The 19633-nt window shown below is 39.2% G+C and overlaps 1 protein-coding gene across 2 annotated transcripts in view; it reads right to left on the bottom strand.

The window, feature by feature from the left end:
- Positions 1-19633, bottom strand: part of bmp2k (BMP2 inducible kinase) — a 30194-nt gene that overhangs the window by 5292 nt on the left and 5269 nt on the right. The window contains exons 3-16 of one of the 2 annotated variants that reach the window (XM_008335638.3): positions 10552-10670; positions 9517-9622; positions 8907-9049; positions 7175-7296; positions 6903-6984; positions 6353-6485; positions 6020-6123; positions 5771-5850; positions 5476-5624; positions 4868-5052; positions 4256-4348; positions 2789-3036; positions 1946-2106; positions 1566-1685 (exon numbers count right to left, since the gene is read on the bottom strand). In XM_008335638.3, coding sequence (XP_008333860.1) covers positions 1566-1685; positions 1946-2106; positions 2789-3036; positions 4256-4348; positions 4868-5052; positions 5476-5624; positions 5771-5850; positions 6020-6123; positions 6353-6485; positions 6903-6984; positions 7175-7296; positions 8907-9049; positions 9517-9622; positions 10552-10670 — 1845 coding nt within the window. Of the gene's footprint in view, positions 1-1565; positions 1686-1945; positions 2110-2788; positions 3037-4255; positions 4349-4867; positions 5053-5475; positions 5625-5770; positions 5851-6019; positions 6124-6352; positions 6486-6902; positions 6985-7174; positions 7297-8906; positions 9050-9516; positions 9623-10551; positions 10671-19633 lie in introns of both variants that reach the window. The other variant, XM_008335637.3, reaches the window with a different exon arrangement.

Below are 19633 nucleotides of genomic sequence, written 5' to 3'. Positions count from 1 at the left end.
TCCTGCTGGTAAATAATAATTAAAAAAACATAAATGGCAAAGGCATTGATATTTCTTAGAGCAAAAAGTCAAACTAAAACGTCAGCCTGACCCAGTCTGACTGCACAAACACAGGGAGCTCTTAGGGCTGATCCAATAATGACATTTAGTATTTATCGCAATTTTTAGGATTAATCACGTAAATAAAAAAAAACGTTTTGGTTTTTCCCTTAAATCAAACAGATTTTGCATCAAAAAATCTCAAGAGAAAACAACAGAGTTACATTCAAGCACTTTGAGATTAATATTTCATCCTATATTTTCACCTGCAATACGATAAATTTAGTGTAGAAAAAGAAGAAAAGAAATTTAAGCTCTAGAAATTATCAAATTTTTTTTAGCGTTCATACTGTTTGCAACGTTCGTCTCAGCAAATCTGCTGACTAGAAGCAGTAATTGATTGATGCTGCAGAAGCAGGAGCACAGAGGCACAGAAGCTTATTGCTGCCACTAACTGAGCTTAAAAGTCACACACTGATAAAACATGCACGCTTACGCTCACCAGGTTACACCGGAGTGCACGTGACATCACAGCAAATAGCCACACCCATGTTGGAAGCTCAACTATTTTTTTAAAGAGAAAATAAACACCGGTGTACTGAGGTTCTGATGCACAGTCGTTGTACTGTTAGCGCCCCGTGTTGACAAGAACCCCCTGCACACAGGAGCTGGCGCTCAGTGTTAACATTTAGATTTGGATACAATTCCATGGAGAACGCAGCAGCTGCTGGTCCAACAAGGCTTTGTGTGGTAAGTTAGTTTCATCAAAGTAAATCGTACCAAAGGATTTCAAACACTGAAGAAACCAATATCGTTATGGTGGAGGCAGTGAAGCCTAAAGGAAACTCTACAGACCTCTTCCCTGGACTATGGTGTTGGAGAGTTGATGGTAGCCTTGGCTAAAATCTGAATTTTGGATGATTCTGTGCATCAGTACCTCACACAACCAGAAAAAAACAGTACTGCTTACTTTACCGTAGAACTTGAGTGCAAACACTTGTTGATATATTTAAGATTAAATACAAAAAATACATTTCCACTACTTGTCAGAGGGGCGCACATTTGAATGAAGTATCTGAATGTAAGCATCCTGTATAAATTTGCCTCCATACATTATTAACTTTAAATGTACCGAACCAGAAGGTTTTGCAATTTTGAGAATTGTGGCTGTGTTGCTTTAGCTTTGTTACCGTCACAGGTTTTTCACTGGAATAAAAACAAATGAAAAATCTGTACCGTATGAGTCTTCACATGACCTAAGAGTGGAGTTTAAGTAAAAACCTATTGTTCCTATTGTTTTTACAGAAAAGCACCTTTAAATGATTGTAGTTAATATTGTACTGTTACTGATGACAGAAGCCAAGAAGGAAAAACAGTAAGAAAGGTGAGTGTGTGGAGCAACAAAGGAAACTGAAATTGGCCTCAGCACTGGGTATCACTGCCCCCTGTGGGCAAACACAAGAGTTGAAGGGGCAGCTGGCTCCACAGTGTTGGGTCTTCAGGGTAGAGACTTCTTTAAGACTTGCCTGTGTTGGCCACAAAAGGGACAGAGCCAAACAGGTCCTCAGGTGGGAGGGGCTTAGTGGCAGATAGGGCAGGCAGTGGTTGGTCGGTTTCCACACTCATGGTTCTCTCAGCTGGTTTTTCTGTGAGGAGAAGGAAGCAGCGAAGACAACTTGTAAGCGAGAGCCTAAGTCTACAATATCTGAAGAATGCTGATGTCGCTGTTTGACTTCTCGAACAGTACGTTAAACCGGGAAAGCCACTGCCTGATCAAAGCAACAATTCCAGTGAAAAATGAGAACCAAATTCACAGGTTAGTGGTGTGAAAGTTTTTAAAACTGCAGTCACGTGTCCAACTGAGAGCAGCAATTATCTACCTAAGAAAAGCTTATTTATCACTTACTGGCTCTTAGGAGGTCAAACTCCCGGTCAATCAGCTCCTCCTCCGTCAATTTAGAGAAGTTGTCTTCTCCAAAGGGGTTCCAGCCTGACATGTCTGGAGGATTACTGAGTCCACAGCTCTGAGAGGGAGGACTGATGGCATCTGATGCCACCAGAGGGTTTCTGCTACAGACAGAGGGAGGGGATGTGATGAAATCAAATATCAAATAAACATGGGATTATAGTCAAAGGGAGAGACAGACGGCTGAGAGATTTAGGCATATGAGGAATGAGTTAGTAAGATTTACATAAATTAATTCAAACAGTGAGAAAAGTGATAAAAATCTGATCTACATTTAATACATCTCCCTCACTTATGAAACACTTTTTAAAATCATTGCTTCTACTTAGGTGTTGCCAAAACTTCATCCAATATCTCCAAGACGTCTCTTCAGCGTATGTCCATCTCAAGTCTCCTCTCCATGTCAAAATATTTTTAATCTTAACTGTCCCTTTGATCCACTCACTTCTAATTCTAAATCATAACAGTGTCTCAATATTGTCTTATAACCTTTCCATTTCAACTTTGCTGCTTTCCTTTGCTTCAAATGATGTATGTTATGTATACATAGTAAGAATAGACCTAGGACACGTGAAAAAATATTCATGACTACAACAATTTTTTCTGCATTGCATTACTACACATACACATACTGTATTTATGTCCAAACACTGCCAGTGGTATTTCCAAGGAGAGTTCATTCTCTTTAGAATTCTGGATTATATCCTTCACACCAAGTCACAAACTGCTTCTTTCAACATTCTTTCATGATCTAATGAATAATGTTCTGCATAAGATTTTTACCTAGAGTTAATGAATGTAGGGTCCACAGGTGAGAGTCCACTCATCTGAGCAGTTCCAAGTCCAGATCCAGGGCTAGCAGAGGGTGTGGTGGTGCTGAAATAGGAGCCGAGTGGGGAGGAGATGTAGGGGAGAGGCTGTTGAGAGGCATGATGCTGCTGCTGTTCATGATGATGATAAAGCTGTTTTTGTTGTTGATGAAGCTGCTGCTGTTGCTGTTGTTGGACAAAAGCCTGCTGGTACTGGTGCAGCTGTTAGGAAGGCAGAAAGGGAAAAAGAGTGGGGACGGGAATGAGGGAGGCACCACAGATTTTTAATGAAGCACACAATGATGGCAACAAGATGATGAAAATGTTGTTAGAACCCAGTTCTGAAATTTGGAAAAGCTGGGGACACGGTGAAGTGAAAGGAGCAGAGGACGATAAAATAAGAAGAAAAATAAACAATTAAAGTAAAATGACTGGTTTTAACGTATTCTTAAGGTCAAAAGTCAGCAAAGGATAACATTTGATGGACAGATGAACTACAGAATCTGGAGGAGTTGCAAAAATCAGAACTCACATCTTCAGCTGTGGCACGAAACAAAATTCAAATTATTTAGCCGCTATCAGTGTTTACGTATTGGTAGGTGCTCACAAGAAAAAGGGACTGAGGAGAATTTGTGTTTTTAACTGTGTACCAAATTTCATAGAGATAATTAAGAGCTCAGAAAAGCTAAAGAGCCGCTGCACATCTTGTTCCTTTTTTCTATTTTTTTTTTTTTTCATATTTAAATCTAAAAATAAAATCATCTTACTGATCTGAAATGTTGTAACTAAATTAAGGTTGAAAACTTTCTCATCTTGATCAAATCGGCACAGTCAGGGTCAAACAAATCAACTGCTGCGTTTTGACAAGGGATTCAGACAGAGTTGTAGGTGGCGCTCTCCCTCTCCCCCTATCTAAACTGATTCATATGTCGAGAGAGTCGACTGTTCCTCCCTCTGTTTCATCCCCTTGTGGCTGCGCTCAGACCAGATTGCCTCTGAAATAAAAACAGATGGCGTTGTGCTGGCTGCAGCGTGCACCCATTTGTGTGTCTGTGACTGCATTGCAGTGTAAATACGACTTTTTTAAGCGTTTAGACGCCGTCAGTAGGAAGTTTGAGCGTCTGCTTCCAATCGTGTTTGGCACAGACGATGGTAAGATGATGGATGGTGCCAACCTTTTGAAGAGCGCGGGGGTTTTTGGGCCATTCTGACATTTTTAAAAAAAGGAACGGCTCAGTGCCGTCTTGTTTCACGCTGCGTCTCCATGTGTTTCACCCTAGTTTGCTCAAACTATTTATTTCAGTTTTGGATAAAAATCTTCTGTTCTGAAACACAGTCATGAGCTTTGAGTTAGAAGATAATTCCCTCTGGTGGATGTTTGTTTATCGGCAGCACAGACGGATTTTGGTACTGGGTCTAGACCCATGATAGCTGAACTCACCATGGCCGCGTACTGTGCGACCTGCTGCTGATACATCGGCTGCTGCATCATTATCTGCTGCTGCTGTTGCTGTAGCTGTATGGCCTGCTGATACTGGACACAGACAAAAAGATAAGACATTTTTAACAATAGGATTGACTTGACAATTAAAATTAAATAGTAAAACAGTCTGTGCCTGTATTTGTTTCCACTGTGGTTAAAGTTTATTGACCCTATTATTGAAAGACTTTCTTTTACAATTTTACTGCACAATTTTTTGTACTCATTCCTGCCTGTTGGTGTATTATGCTGTGACTTCACTTTTAAAACCCTGTAGTTAAATTTACATCCCTGACACAAATGGATTTTAGGAGCCAGTAAGACCAGCAGCTCCTGTGTTGCTATGTCTGAAACCACTGCCTTTCAATGGTAAGTGGTTTGATAAGTTTTTTTGTTATAGTCTGTCTGTCAATAATAAGCATAAAGTGACTTTAATCTTGGCATAGTCTTTTTTATAGCAGCTAAAGGCTAAACTATCTTAAATAGGTTGTAGGATCAAGGGCACTGACAGGGCAGTCGACCAAAATTCCATTTAAGATGTATTGGTCCTTGTCTTCAAAACATTGGAAATACCTGCAAGTACTGGAGCTGCTGTGTATTTGCATGTTGTTGCTGCTGTTGTAGCGCTTGTTGATGTTGATGTTGATGTTGCAGCTGTTGCAGGCGCAGGTCTCCAGGCTGAAGCTGCTGCAGGACTCGGTGCTGCTGATTGTTGGGCTTTGGCTGCACAGATGGCTGCACTGAGCCCGGAGTTGGTGCTGAATATAAGGATGACATTCATTCACTCATTGATACTTTGACTTAAGACAGCTGTCTAAAGACTGCAGGCTGAGCTGAAGCTGACAGAGATTAAGATGCTGATATTTTTTAAGCAGTGGTGGCCAGGAAAAACAGGGTTAAAAATAAGCAGATGAGAGCAACAGCTGAGGTTGAATCATTTCAATTTAGAGTGCAAAATTTAGATAGTGAGGACTGTGCTGAAGGGAAATAGGGGAGAAGAAGCTGTCAGGCAGGAGGAGAAAAGAAGGATCTCAGAGAAGATGGATGGATAGAGGAGAAGTGTAGAACGTTAGCATAAAAGTAGTCAAGAGATAGTGAGATGGAGGCAGATGATGTAGTGTATGTATCCGAAGTGCAAACCCTGAAGAGAGCATACCAAAAATTAAGTTGTCCAGACAAACCTTTCTGTCCGTTGCTGACGGGAGCTGAAGGCACGGTCATCTTCACAGGTGTGACGGTGTTGGGCAGCGGCAGGACATTACTATTGGCTGCCTTTGGTCTCTGTCTGGGAGCAATCGATGTCTCTGTTGGACCCACCGAGTCAGTTATCCTGCACAAAAAACGTTTTAATGAATGACCAGTTTTTAAAGCAAATAGGTGAATTTATTCATTGTAGCTGTTTGAATCTGTATGTTTTGTTACTGTTTGTTTTTTGTTTTGTTTTTTTAAGAAAAAAAAGGGAAATAATTTAAATACCTGGCTTTGGTGGTACTTTTCTTGGCAGCAACTTCACTAGCTGTTAGAGGCTCTGGCAGAGAAGTTGGGATTGGAGAGTTCTGGACAGTAATAAAAACAGATAGTGTAAAAGGCAATGGTTGTAATTTCTTAACTTCTAAAACAAAACAAAACATTTCCTGGAGTAAGCCTCAGTAAGGCTTAACAAAATCAGATCATTTTTAGTGTATAATAAAAATTGATTTGCTTGGAATATGGCCAGAGACTCACACAGAGGTTTGGCACAGGGCAATCTCTTCCGGCCAACTTGAAGGCAAAGTAGGAAACCTGGTAAATATCTGGTCTTTTCTCTTGATCTGGTTCGAGCATGTATCCTAAGAAAAAATCACAGTTAAAGGGTTGTTTATTTAACATTGACGTGCATCTTTTCAATTTGACCACTAGATGGTGATGTTAATTTAACTATGACAGCAGGGTACTCGTGCCCAGGGACACAAGAACTAGTAAATAATGGAACAGGTAATAAAGTCTGATTGTATCTGTGGGTTATTCTCACTGACTCATAAATGAATGAATCAGCAAATTATGGAAAATGAGACTTACTTATTAAACAGTGCAACTTGAAGGAGAATTTGGAATTATCAGGAACAATAAAGGTTCCATCACATATGGCCACCTGGCTCTCCCCAAATGGAAGGGTGAAGAAACACAGCTTGTACAACAAGCAACCTAGAGCCTGAGGAGTAAGACAATAAAGGTTCAATAAACAACAGGGTTAAAATAATGTAAAAATAAAAGTCTTACACAACATGTCAGATTTTTAACCTTAAAAAAAAAGCTATACTATGTTATATTTTTATTTAGCAGCTGAGGCCAAAAAGCAGATTTTTCTAAAAAATAAAATAACGGCGTAAACAAATCACTCTGCCACACAAAAGTCCATTGTGATTTTTGCTAATGTAGGTGTTGCTGCACTACTGCCTACTGTGGTCACTTTGTGCCAATGAGGTAACTCTAACTATTAAATATCTCAGAATTACATTTATAAAACCAGTCAATTGGAAGAGGAAGCAGTGAAGCAAAGCTGGAGAATGTGTGGATAGAAGGACCTGCAGAACAAATCAGACCTGCAGAGCACAACACAATAACTCACCCAAATATCAGCTTTAGTGGTGATGGCTTTTCCTGCGTACAGGTTGATCATCTCTGGAGCTCGATACGACAGAGTCGTGTACCTGAGATACATAAGAAAGACGATGCTGAGTGTGAGTGTTATTGAGTGAGTGTTATTTTTTTCATGAAAATTACAGTAGTTCAATATGTGGATAAAAGTTGACATTTAAGTTAAACTGGTAAAACAAATTTAAAAAAATCATGATATAATATTTTAATATTTTCTGTTATGGTGAAATGTGTGAAACTTACTTCTTGATCTCATCTTCCACCGCAGTGACTCCGTCTTTATGTGGCAGTAGAACTTTGTGAGTGGCACTGCCAAAGTCACAGAGGACATAGTTTCCTTGATCATTCAGCAGTATGTTTTCAACCTACGATAGAGTAAAAAAAACAAAGAGCTGAAAATGAAAACCTACAGAAAATAGAATCCTGAATCAAAATGTTCAGACTTCTTTTTTATTTAATTACAGACATTTCTAGTAGCTATGAACAAAACTGTTTTTAAAATAAGCTCTTTGTCTTCTGACGTCTACAAAATGCACCCTGAATGTGGATCAACAATAAAATTAACCTAAATATTTGGTGAAGGCACACACACACACCATTATTGTCAACACAAAGACATATTGCATTTCCTTAGCAATTACCCTCCCTCAACTGTTACAAATATATCTCATCTTAATCTGTAAACTAACCTAAATCAAACCCTAATCCTAATCCCACTAACTACAAACAAAATCTTGGATCTCAAAAATACCCTTCCCTTCAGTGAGGATTGAAAAAAATGTTCATAGAAGAAAAACGGTTTTCCAGATACATGTCCCTACAAGTATAGTTATACCAAGATCTCCCTCTCTCACACACACACACACACACACACACGCACACACACACACGCACACACACACACACACACATACACATACAAAGAAGCTAAAATGAGCGAAAGGTGTAAACGAGTGAAATAAAAAAAAAGACAGTTTGTATATGTAGACCGAGGCGACTTGTATTAATGTCTTGGAAAGAACTAAGGTGACGTGAAAAACACAAACTCTGCTCTTGACAGCTCAGGGTTAGGGGACTTTTTATGGACACCGACGTGGAACTGACTGGGCCTCATGATCTTTGTCCCTGAGATCTTACATAATCAGGAGGCTGAAAAGACACACAGAGAAAGAGGAACAGAAGGAGAGACAAGCAGAGAGACAGAGACAGAAAGAGGCAGAGGTACATACAAAAGCAGTGAGAGAAAGACAGACGTGCAACAAAAGTATGGTAAAGATAGAGCAAAGACAGGACGAAGTGGAAGCAGAGAGAGAAGTGAAACTAACTACATGTAAAAGCAGATGATTCTACTCTATAAACATTGTCTGACTCAAAACTGAAACAAACGTTTTAGACTGGTTGAACCATGCTCTAACACAGAGAAAGCTCTTTAAGGGCACAGAAGAGGACTCAAAGTGATTTAGACTCACAGGGACTGATGTGTGCCACAAGGTAGAGACTAGGTAGTGCTCCTGTGTTAGAAACATTCCTTATAAAGTCGGGGTGGGTTTGACCTGCAGTGTTGGGTTAACCATTAACTCTACATTGAATTTGTGTTTTTTGTGTCTTTATTTCAGGCACTGTGATAGACTTGGGAATTGTTCAGGATCCACACTTGCAGACTGACTGCTGAGACTGAGGGTGCAGGTTGAGGTTATGACAGTGAGATGAATCTGTTAGTAAGAATTAGTTATGAAGCCATCAGTGGATGTACAGCTGCTGTAGCCCTCTGAGTTAAAATCAATGATTTTCTATATTGACTTTGGTTTGGTAGAGATAAAAGGTTTACAAACTTTAGTTTCTGATAAAAAAGTCTTACTTCCATAAAAAGAGCAGTCGTCACATTTCTAAATCATCATTGGCTGTTTTTTAAAAGATTTATTAAACAAAATCTTTTGTAGGACTTGTTTTTAAAAAGCTCAAATGACATAATAACCTTCAGGTCTCTGTGGATGATGGGCGTTTTGCACTGGTGTAGACGAGCCACTGCTTCACAAGTGTCACAAAAGATGTGGAGAACCTCGGACTCGCTGAAGCCAACGTTCAACCTCTGGTTCATTTGCTTCACCACCTGTCCAGCTAAATATTAACGACAGAGAAGAAATGAACAGTGAGCTTGATATTACATTGGCATAAATACATTTTTAAAAGTTTGTTTTTCCATCTTTGCCCTTTTTAGTTATACTAAAACTGCTACTAGGTGATTATTACTTGTTGTAAGGCTACATATTAGCTATATTGTTAATGTTTGACTTTAATTTATTCTTTACTTATTTTTGACAAGTTGTTTGCATTTTCTTAAAAAAATTAAAAACATTAAGTCACTCTCAGGGTAAACTTCAGCTATGATCTTGACCTGTGTAATCTATCACTTAATCAGTTTAAATTTATTTTTGTGTTGTTTTTAGCTACCTCTTTATTTTGGCTGTTTTTGACGTTATTTTAACAAGGTGAAGGCAAAATATTGCAATCTTCTTTTTCGAGTGAGACATGGTAAACACAGTTCACAAGCAGAAGAAATACATTTTTCCAGACAAAGTCCTTGCCTTTACAATATTCCATAAGGATCAGAACCTCCCACACACTGTCTGACACCGCACTGATGGTGGAGTCCAAGTATCCCACGATGTTCTTATGTCCAGACAACTCCTTCTGCAGAGGAGGATAAAGAGAAAGATATAAGAAAAACAAACAGTCAGAATCTCAGATGTTACCTATGGTATAAAACATTATCACATATTTGCAGTGGACCAGGAGCTTTACAAATGTCTCTCTTATGGTGTAATAAATAATAGAAAAGATTATTACTATGACCAAGTTCCCAATTCAGGTCGTAAGGATTCTATTTTTTTACTCCATTTCTTAAGCATACACAGAGAATCTGCACATCAACACATTACAATCTGTCATCAGTTATATACCAGTAACCCACAAACTCAGTAGACCCAGCAGACTGAGTGCAGTGAGCTGTCACAGACACCGGTGATTATCAGATTCTCTCTCACTCTCGCTCTTGCTCTCTCTCTCTCTCTCTCTCTCTGTAGGTGTGTATGTAATGAAGCTGGTGCGAATGTATAACACACTGTCACCAACAACAAAACCAATGAAAACAATTAAGGATAATGTGTGAAGAGGAATGCTGGGAAACAGGACAGGTGAGGAGGAACTGACCTAATTCAGATTAATGTGCTATCTTCTTAACAACATATGCAAAGTCCATTAAAAACAGTTATATGTTCAAATGCCAACCAGGAAAGCCTGTGCAAAATCACCCTGAATAAACATAAAAGCAGCCAAAAAGCTGGACAAAAGGCAGATAAAATTTAAATCAAATCCTGATCTGATTTCTCTATTTAAAAACCGGTACAAAGTGGCAGTATTTAAATTTGTGAACTTCCCGTACACATTACCAATACTCATGAAATGAAATGACCTGATTTAAATGTCAGCCAAACAAATCTCGATTTTAAAACCTGGTTAAATGTAAATTTGTCAATGGAATAGATTTAAGTTACACACAATCTTATTTTAATACAGCCGAAAGTGAAATAAGGATGTTTACATTGTGACTTTGACCTCACCATGATAGTGATCTCCCTCTTATAGATGTTTAGGTCGGTCACATTGTTGACGTACATTCTTTTGAGAGCGCAGCGGACGCCGCTGTGAGCACGCGCCAGAAACACCACCGAGAATCCACCTGCAGAAAAACACACACAATATCCAAACATTAGATTTACATCATTTACACAGATGCCTTATCCTAACCACAACCTGTGAAAAAGCATCTCAAGCAACTTTTGGAATGATAAAGAAGTTACTTCCTGTTAAATAAAAGTAAGGTAATTAAGATAAGATTTTCAGTTTGTTTAGCGTTTTACTTTACCAAACAAATTCTACAGTGAAACATGTTTTTAGCTTACGGGGAAGAGAAAAGTTGCTGCTTAGGTTTATTGAACAAAATCATGAAACATTCCAATGATGTAAGTAATGGTCCATCCTTAATGCTAGTACTTGTTGTCAATACCCTGTGTCTGTGTTTGAGAGAAGTCTAGCCTCATTAATGGAGGCCAATTGTGTGAATATTATGCAAGACAGTCAATCTGAAGCAGGAAGTGAAACATTAGTTTCATATAGAAGAAATGTGTTATAATATCGTACCCCCCACATCCCCAACAAGTTGTCTAAGGTCATCAGAAAAACATCAACTATCTTGGACAACTGAAATGGCAACATTGAAAAAAAGAAGTTGCAGATCATATTTGTGTTTCCAGGAAAAAAAATATTTAAGCTGACTGTGACATCTATTGTTACAAATGTTATCAGAACAGAGGTTGATTTTCCACAGCAGCATTAAGAGGATGGATTTGAAAAAAGCTAAGGACACAAGTGAGCAAGAAAACATTATATCACCTCATGTTCACCACAAAACCTGATACAAGGACCGAGACTTGTACACTGCAGTTCATTACTTGCAATGGGGAATATAGCATATGCTCAACAGGTCTGAACAGTTTAAACTCTTATGCACATATTCATCTTAATAAAGTGTCATCTATATGTAATTGAAACACTTTTTATATTAAACGTATGATCTTTTGTTCAAACTTGGTTGTTAAAGTTTACATCCTTTCAGACAGTGGTTCCTAAACATTTTCTCCAATAATCCTTTGCAGACAGGAATATTATTATTATTATTAAGGACCCCACTCCCCACTTAACTTGTGCTCAAACACAGCAACAGTTACTGCATGCATGGGACAATGAGACATCACCTTTAGCTGAAGACAGTAAAAATATCAGACCTGAAGTCACAAATCATCTGTGTGATTAAGGCAGTCCATGACCTTGTCTGTTGAGCTGAAATTGGAATACTGCATTCTAATCACGTGACAAATTAGGGAACAGTAATCTACAGCCTATTGTTCTTGTGTGTTTAATGTTAATTACAGGGTGTTTTATTTACATTAAGTGTGTATTTCAGTGTTTTTATTATGTATATTGCCCAATACTGTATATAGAGGATTTTTTTAAATCATTACTTATCATTACTTATCATTAGTTTTAATCGTGACTTTTTTTGAGAAATAGGTACTGAACTGTAAAATCAGAGTGGAACAATTCCTATTTTTCTGCAGCAGCATTTTTCCAGCCTTCAAAGGTTCAGTAACGGCTAACGTGTTGGTGCCGAGTTCTGGACCAGTGAGGAAAAAAAGCTTGCACACCTAGTGCAGAATCTCACATGCACATGCACACAAGCAAGCTCACATCTATTTTCAGACCAACAGATTTTTGCCACTAATCATTTTCAATGTGTGTGTTGTCATGCAACTTTGGTTAGACACATTAAACAGAGGTTTAGTCTGAAGTAGGTCATAGACGCAGCTGCTCCATACAAGCTCAGAATACTGAAGCATATTACAGATTGTTAAAGCAAACATCAGAGCTGCTGCTTTCAAGTTCAAAAGCTAAATGAATTGAACAAGAACACACTAAATCTTTCATTTGAAATCTAAAGACATTAATTTGAATAGTTTAATTTTTGGACCATTCCATTTCATTGGCTGCACACTTTTCCAACTGGCCCAACTATTAAGATCATAAACAACTATGAGAATACCTTTTAAATACTATTATTTACAGTCTTTATTTAATCTTCTTAATATAATTTTTCGTTTTGATACATTACATATACATTTTTGACTATTGCATCAAGACTAAAAAATATATTTTTTGGAATCCTCTATTACCATTACTCTTAAACTCGGGTTTGGGTCTATCCATCTGTCCACTTTTTCTACCATCCCAGCACTTAAAGTCATACTTGTTAATACAGTAGATTTACTTTCTCAGTTTGTTGAATAATGACAGTGAAACATGTTGTTTTAAAGCCAGTTCCCTACAGGGTGAAAAGCTCTGCGACAAACTGGCAGAGGAAGTGGGCTGGTGTGCAGGTATGAGGGGCCTCCTAAAGGAAATACCTCTGCCTGATTTCAACATTACACAGAAAGTAAAAAACAAGTTTCCTAAAGAAAACATTTAAATCAGTGTATTCAGTTTACAGGGCTTCAAGGCTGAAGTTGATCAAAAATAAAAGTACAAAACAGAAAAAGAAAGAAGAAGAGAAGTTGGAGTAAAGAGAGTAAAGGTTATCATTACAGATGACATCGTGATTTTTTTAGAGGAAGAACATCTGTATTTCAGCAAAAAAAATCGACATAGGTAATTTACCTGTAATCTGGCCTTTCTGTAAAATGACATTATTCTCAAGGTATATGTTTATTTCTGACAGAAACTCTCACACAAATGCACAGACATCAGTAGCCTACCTTAAGTGTGATCACTGTCCAAATCTGTAATTCTACAAAACTTGTGTTATATATAATAGATAAGCACTATTGAAATAGCATGCCCTGCATGGGGATGTGATGACTAGAGATATTTCAGAAACTTAAAGGGCACTCACCTAGAGAACTTTTTAGATACTGTATATAGAGGTTTATGGTCATTAATCTATAATACCGCCTTTGTCCACACAAATGTGGAATATGTTGCCTGTGCACATAAGTCAGGAGGACTAACTTCCTGTTTTTAAATCCCCATTTCTTTTTACTGGCTTTTAACTCCGTTCGTTATCTTGCATGATTGACTTTCATTGGTGTTTTCATTCTTCATTCTGTCTCTTTTTGTGGTTATTGCTGGCTTTTTTTATATAATTCTATTTTGTCTTTTCATGCCTTATTCATTTTCATATTGTCATGTTTGTGTATAGCACTTTGGCCAAGTGAGATGGTTTTACAGTGCCTTATAAAGAACCTTCAGGAACCACCAGTCAATGCAGCAGTTTGTCATTGAAAAAAAATGCTGTATAGAATCAACAAGAAAATGATGTTCAAGCGCAGTTTTAATAGTTCATTGAACAAAAAGTGGTTTCACTTCTTAAACAGTTCATTCAACCATAATGCATTCTTAATGCCAGTCCACTTCTCATCGACTCCCAGTGATCATTTTATTGTGCATTTATCCAATTAGACCTGCACATCAAAAATGTTGAGTTTTAACAGGGTTTTATGTCTAAGTGTATGAGAATAAAACCATAAAAGTTCTAAAATAAAGAGAACAATTTTGTTCTGTTTTAGTACACATTAATAAATGAAACGCAAATAAATAAATGAGTCTGCCTTGCTGTCTCAGAACACTTGCCACAGTTGTACATAAAGAACTTCTACCTGAAAATGCATTTACACCACCACAATACAAATACGAAATACATACATACAAATACATCAGAAGATGCCCCAAAGATCTATTTTTCTATAGGCTTAAGTTCATAAACACAATTAGCTCTCATGAAATACTTAATCATTGTAATGTTCTTTTGGATCAGATGTCCCGGTTGTTATGAGAAGCATATCCATAAAAGGTTGAAATGAGGAGGCTCGGTACGGACTGAGTTTAGAGAAGGACCTAGCAGCTGGTTCTCATACATCTTAGTTCTCCAGATAGTTGACAAAAGAAGACACATACACATAAGTTATTGAGCTGCACAAGTTATACAATGAAAGTTCTATATGGGACTGTGCAATCAACCAAGTTTTGATTACAACTGTGATTCCAAGTATTCACTAAAACTATAAACCTATGGTTAACTATTGTTAATTTTTGTCATATTGCACTCATTTGTATTCTTATATGAATGTCAATATAAGAATACAAATGCAGAGTGCAATCCTAAATGATTTATGCAAACGCATCATCCACTGTTGTAGGAAGGAATGGGAGAGGAGAGGCAGGAGGATATAGAAGACAGGGAGGACAGCAGCAATTAGTCAGCAAGAAAGTTCACTGGTGTGACATTAGCACCATGCAGCAACACAACAGACGCCTTTAACCACATAAAGTTCGAACAGAGAGTGTCTTACGACCAATTAATACAGAAACAAAAAAGACAAAGTCATTGGTCATGAAATAAAAGATTAATTCTATATTACAACAGCAGTACAGTATTATTAGCATTTACGTTGCATGTGATGAGCTGTAATGGATCAGTCTTCCATGTTCTTGAAATCTTTATTTCATTTAGATATCTAATATTTATGTCATAAACATACTTAATTTATAGTCAGTTTATTCTATATTCAATAATTAAATTTGCAATATTTTAATAGTATATATTTATTCAGGTATCTTAGGGGAAGGTTCAACAAGAAACAAAAAAGGAAAATATCACATTCATGGATAATTAAATAGAATATATATTTTTGCCATAAGTGTGAATGACAGTGATTCAAATTTTGGTCAAATAGGATTGTGATCATACATTTTTCCATAATTCCACTTTTTTGGGGTACAAATAAACATTTCCCTCAATGGCAGCTCAAGTAGAAGTGGTTTTTGCAGGTTGACTTGAGTGGAGACCAGAATTCTGTTTACCACAACCACAGCCTTTAAAGCCCTTGGTTTAGAGGCAAACTAATCATCAGTTCAGTGCTGTCCAGTCAAGCCACCAAGCTAACATCAACCAAGGATCAACATCAAACGTCCAACCAACAGTAGTCTTGTCTACCGAAAAGCATTTTAGTCTAACCCACAATTTATAATTTTACCTAATTATTCATTAAAATAAATGTTTGCTTAGTAAATTTACATTTCAGTAATTAAAATAAGCATTAAATTATCAATTGCACTCGCATTTTTTAGGACAAATAATTAGCTGTGATTAATGTAGTAGAGTAGTAGTATCTCCACAGTTGCAGGATTATAAATATACATAGCATATATAATACATTTTAAGCTTCTTTTATTCCTGATTCCAACCAGGTTTGGCTCAGTGCTCTTCATATGAGGCACTGATGAACCAACAGAAATGTTGCAGTTCTCAGATTAAAATAAGGGGCGAGTTTCTTGAATGAAGGAGCACAAAGGCGACACTGCTGATCATGGGACTGAGTGCTGCGTGATGGTACGAGCATTCTTTTCAGTGCGCTGGAATAAGACAAACAAAGGGTCACAGTGTGTCTATTCATCAGCAGTACAGTGTGCTAATAATGAAGATGGCTGCTTCCTCAGCCCCCTACCCCACTGCACGACACAGTCCATAGGCAGGATCTAAAAGACCTATCCAAAACAGAGAGGAAGACAAAACCTGTCGTGCAACAACTGAACTCGTTTCACAAGTGTCGACATGTTTGTAACTACAAACAAATGAACTGAAAATAGTCCTTGCTGTTTATAGCTACTGTAAAATACTGTTCAGAAAAAGGACAATGATAAAAAAAAATAATTAATAGAATATACTATATCTCTCCTTGAATCGCAACCTTAACGTGGTGGAGGGGTTTGAGTATCCGAATGAACCTAGGAGCTATGTTGTCGGGGGCTTAACGCCCCTGGTAGGGTCTCCCAAGGCAAACAGGTCCTAGGCGACGGATCAGACAAATAGCGGTTCAACCCCCCCCTTTGTGATGAAGAAAATAATTAAATCAAAGAGGTTCACGTCGCCCGGATTGGCGTCACCGGGGCCCCACTCTGGAGCCAGACCCGGGGTTGGGGCTCGCAGGCGAGCGCCTGGTGGCCGGGTCCTTGCTCACGGGACTCGGCCGGGCTCAGCCCGAACAAGCGACGTGAGTCCGCTTTCCAGTGGGCCCACCACCCGCAGGAAGGCCCACAAGGGGCCGGTGCCTTGTGATTTGGGTGGCGGTTGTGGGCGGAGACCACGACGGCCCAATCCCTGGACAACCACTCTAGCTATGGGGACATGGAATGTCACCTCGCTGGGGGGAAAGGAGCCTGAGCTCGTGCAGGAGGTTGAGAGATACCGACTAGATATAGTCGGGCTCACCTCCACGCACAGTTTGGACTCTGGGACCCAACTCCTTGAGAGAGGCTGGACCCTTTTCTACTCTGGAGTTGCCCGCGGTGAGAGACGGTGTGCTGGCGTAGGCTTACTTATAGCCCCCCAGCTTGCCAGTCGTGTGTTGGAGTTCTCCCCACTGAGTGAGAGGGTCGCTTCCCTGCGCCTTCGGGTCAGGGACAGGTGCCTCACTGTAGTTTCGGCCTACGGGCCGAACAGCAGTGCAGAATACCCGGCCTTCTTGCTGACACTGAGAGGAGTACTGGACAGTGCTCCTCCCGGGGATTCCATCGTCCTGTTGGGGGACTTCAACGCCCACGTGGGCAACGACAGTGACACCTGGAGGGGCGTGATTGGGAAGAACGGCCTCCCCGATCTAAATCCGAGTGGTGTTTTGTTATTGGACTTCTGTGCTAGTCACAGTTTGTCCATAACAAACACCATGTTCAAGCATATCATCTCTGCTTTTTGCAGATGATGTGGTGTTGTTGGCTTCTTCGAACCAGGACCTGCAGCATGCACTGGGGCGGTTTGCAGTAGAGTGTAACGCAGCTGGGATGAAAATTAGCACCTCTAAGTCCGAGGCCATGGTTCTCGACCGGAAAAAGGTGGTATGCACCCTTCGGGTCGGGGATGAAGTCCTGCCTCAGGTGGAGGAGTTCAAATATCTGGGGGTCTTGTTCACGAGTGACGGTAGAATCGAGCGTGAGATTGACAGGCGGATCGGTGCTGCGGCCGCAGTAATGCGGTCGCTGTATCGGTCCGTTGTGGTGAAGAAGGAGCTGAGCCGAAAAGCGAAGCTCTCAATTTACCGGTCAATCTACGTTCCTACCCTCACCTATGGTCATGAGTTGTGGGTCATGACCGAAAGAACGAGATCAAGGATTCAAGCGGCTGAAATGAGCTTTCTCCGCAGGGTGGCAGAGCGCTCCCTTAGAGATAGGGTGAGGAGCTCTGTCACGCGGGAGGAGCTCGAAGTAGAGCCGCTGCTCCTCCACATCGAGAGGAGTCAGCTGAGGTGGCTTGGGCATTTACATCGCATGCCCCCCGGACGCCTCCCTCGGGAGGTGCTCGGGTGCCGTCCCTCTGGGAAGAGACCCAGGGGAAGACCTAGGACACGCTGGAGCGACTACGTCGCTCGGCTGGCCTGGGAACGCCTTGGGGTCCCCCCAGAAGAGCTAGAGGAAGTGTCGAGGGAGAGGGAAGTCTGGGTGTCCCTGCTCAGACTGTTGCCCCCGCGACCCGGCCCCGGATAAGCGGTTGAAGATGGATGGATGGATGGATGAATATACTATTATACATGAATACATTTCCAAGTATGTGTACTTGGAACCATTTAATCTGTACAGGTATAAATTAATATGAGCAACTCCAACAATAAGCAACAGCATGAGAATAAATGAAAATTTGAAAAAATGAATTTGAAAAATGTTTCTTATTGTCAAAATAATATTGGAATAATTTAGGAATAATTTAGATTAATTATAAAGCATCAAATTAATGCTATAAAATATTTTAATCATATTCCACTACTATCAATAGTTAAATTTCAGTCCAATAAGTCCAATAATGTCTCTGTCATTGGTGTGGAACCCCAGGGTTCACCTCCTGGTTAGGGCGGTTGGTACCTTCCAGTGGACTCACCACCTGCAGGAAGGTTCAGGGGGGCTGGTACAGTGCAGTGTGATTTGGGTAGCGGTCATGGAGACTGCTGCCCCCACAATAAAAATGGATGGAAACAAGGAGATGAAAATGGATGGATGGATGAAATTCCAATAATGTAATTCAAAATGGTCAATTGACCAATATTGCAGCAGGGTTTCTACATTGAGCCTTCGATGCAGTAAGCAGACAGCCTTCAGTTTTCTTACACTTGATAAACTTGGATATTTTAATTCAACAGATACAAAACTTGAATTTAAAATGCAATTTAATTTTGTTTGTTAACACATTTGGTTTTTTTGTCTTATTTGGCAAGCTTCTCCAGTGAAGACTAAATTAAAATTATAATAATTTCTTTATGTTCAACAGGTTAAACAATAAAAAAAAGCCATCACTTATTTTATTGGTATAATCATAGACTTTGTTCTAGAAAGGTGAGTATAGAGGAAAAGAAGTCCTTATTAACAAATACTGGTAGCTCTTTTTGTTGATTAGCCATTAGCTAATTTCTAATAATCAAGCAAAGCTGTAAAGCCTTATCTGGTCTTGCTTACACAATGCACCACAGTTGTTGTAAGGAAACAATTCTTAAGTCACTATCTCTAGAAAGTTCTTATTACCATTCTGATGTTACTGACATCATTGCTGCTTCATTTTATCTCATGCACGTCAGCAGGGGTTTTCCTGTATAGAGAATTTGTTGGAAGCGGCCAAAGCTACATTTCTTATCTCCACCAGCTCACATCTGAGTGTTTACAATAGAAATTTCCTTGTAATGAGCCGTCGTTAGTACAGTAACTGTAGTTGCAAGTAGCTCAGTTGGGATGGTGGCACTGTATTGTGATTGGTGCATGAACCAAGTTCTAAACAGTGTGCCTCGCCCTTTTAAAAAAGATAATTCAAAACAATAGGAGGAGGACATCTTTTTACACAGATGGTGGCAAATAGATTAAAAAGAGTGGGTTCCATTTCAAAACAGAAGCACTAAACAAAATCTATTTTAAAAATATGCATGTCAAATAAAGTTCTGTTGTGCATTAGTTAATTTTATCATCTAGCTATCCCAAATGAAAATACATTTTACTTTTTCACAAAAAAGAAAACAGAAAGAGGAGAAAGAAGACAAGTGAAGAAGAGTAGGTTATACT

The sequence above is a fragment of the Cynoglossus semilaevis genome, chromosome Z (assembly GCF_000523025.1).
Source record: "Cynoglossus semilaevis isolate Cse_v1.0 chromosome Z, Cse_v1.0, whole genome shotgun sequence".
Lineage (NCBI taxonomy): Eukaryota > Metazoa > Chordata > Actinopteri > Pleuronectiformes > Cynoglossidae > Cynoglossus > Cynoglossus semilaevis.
Note: the sequence above shows the minus strand (reverse complement) of the source record. Positions and strands in the feature narration are given on the sequence as shown.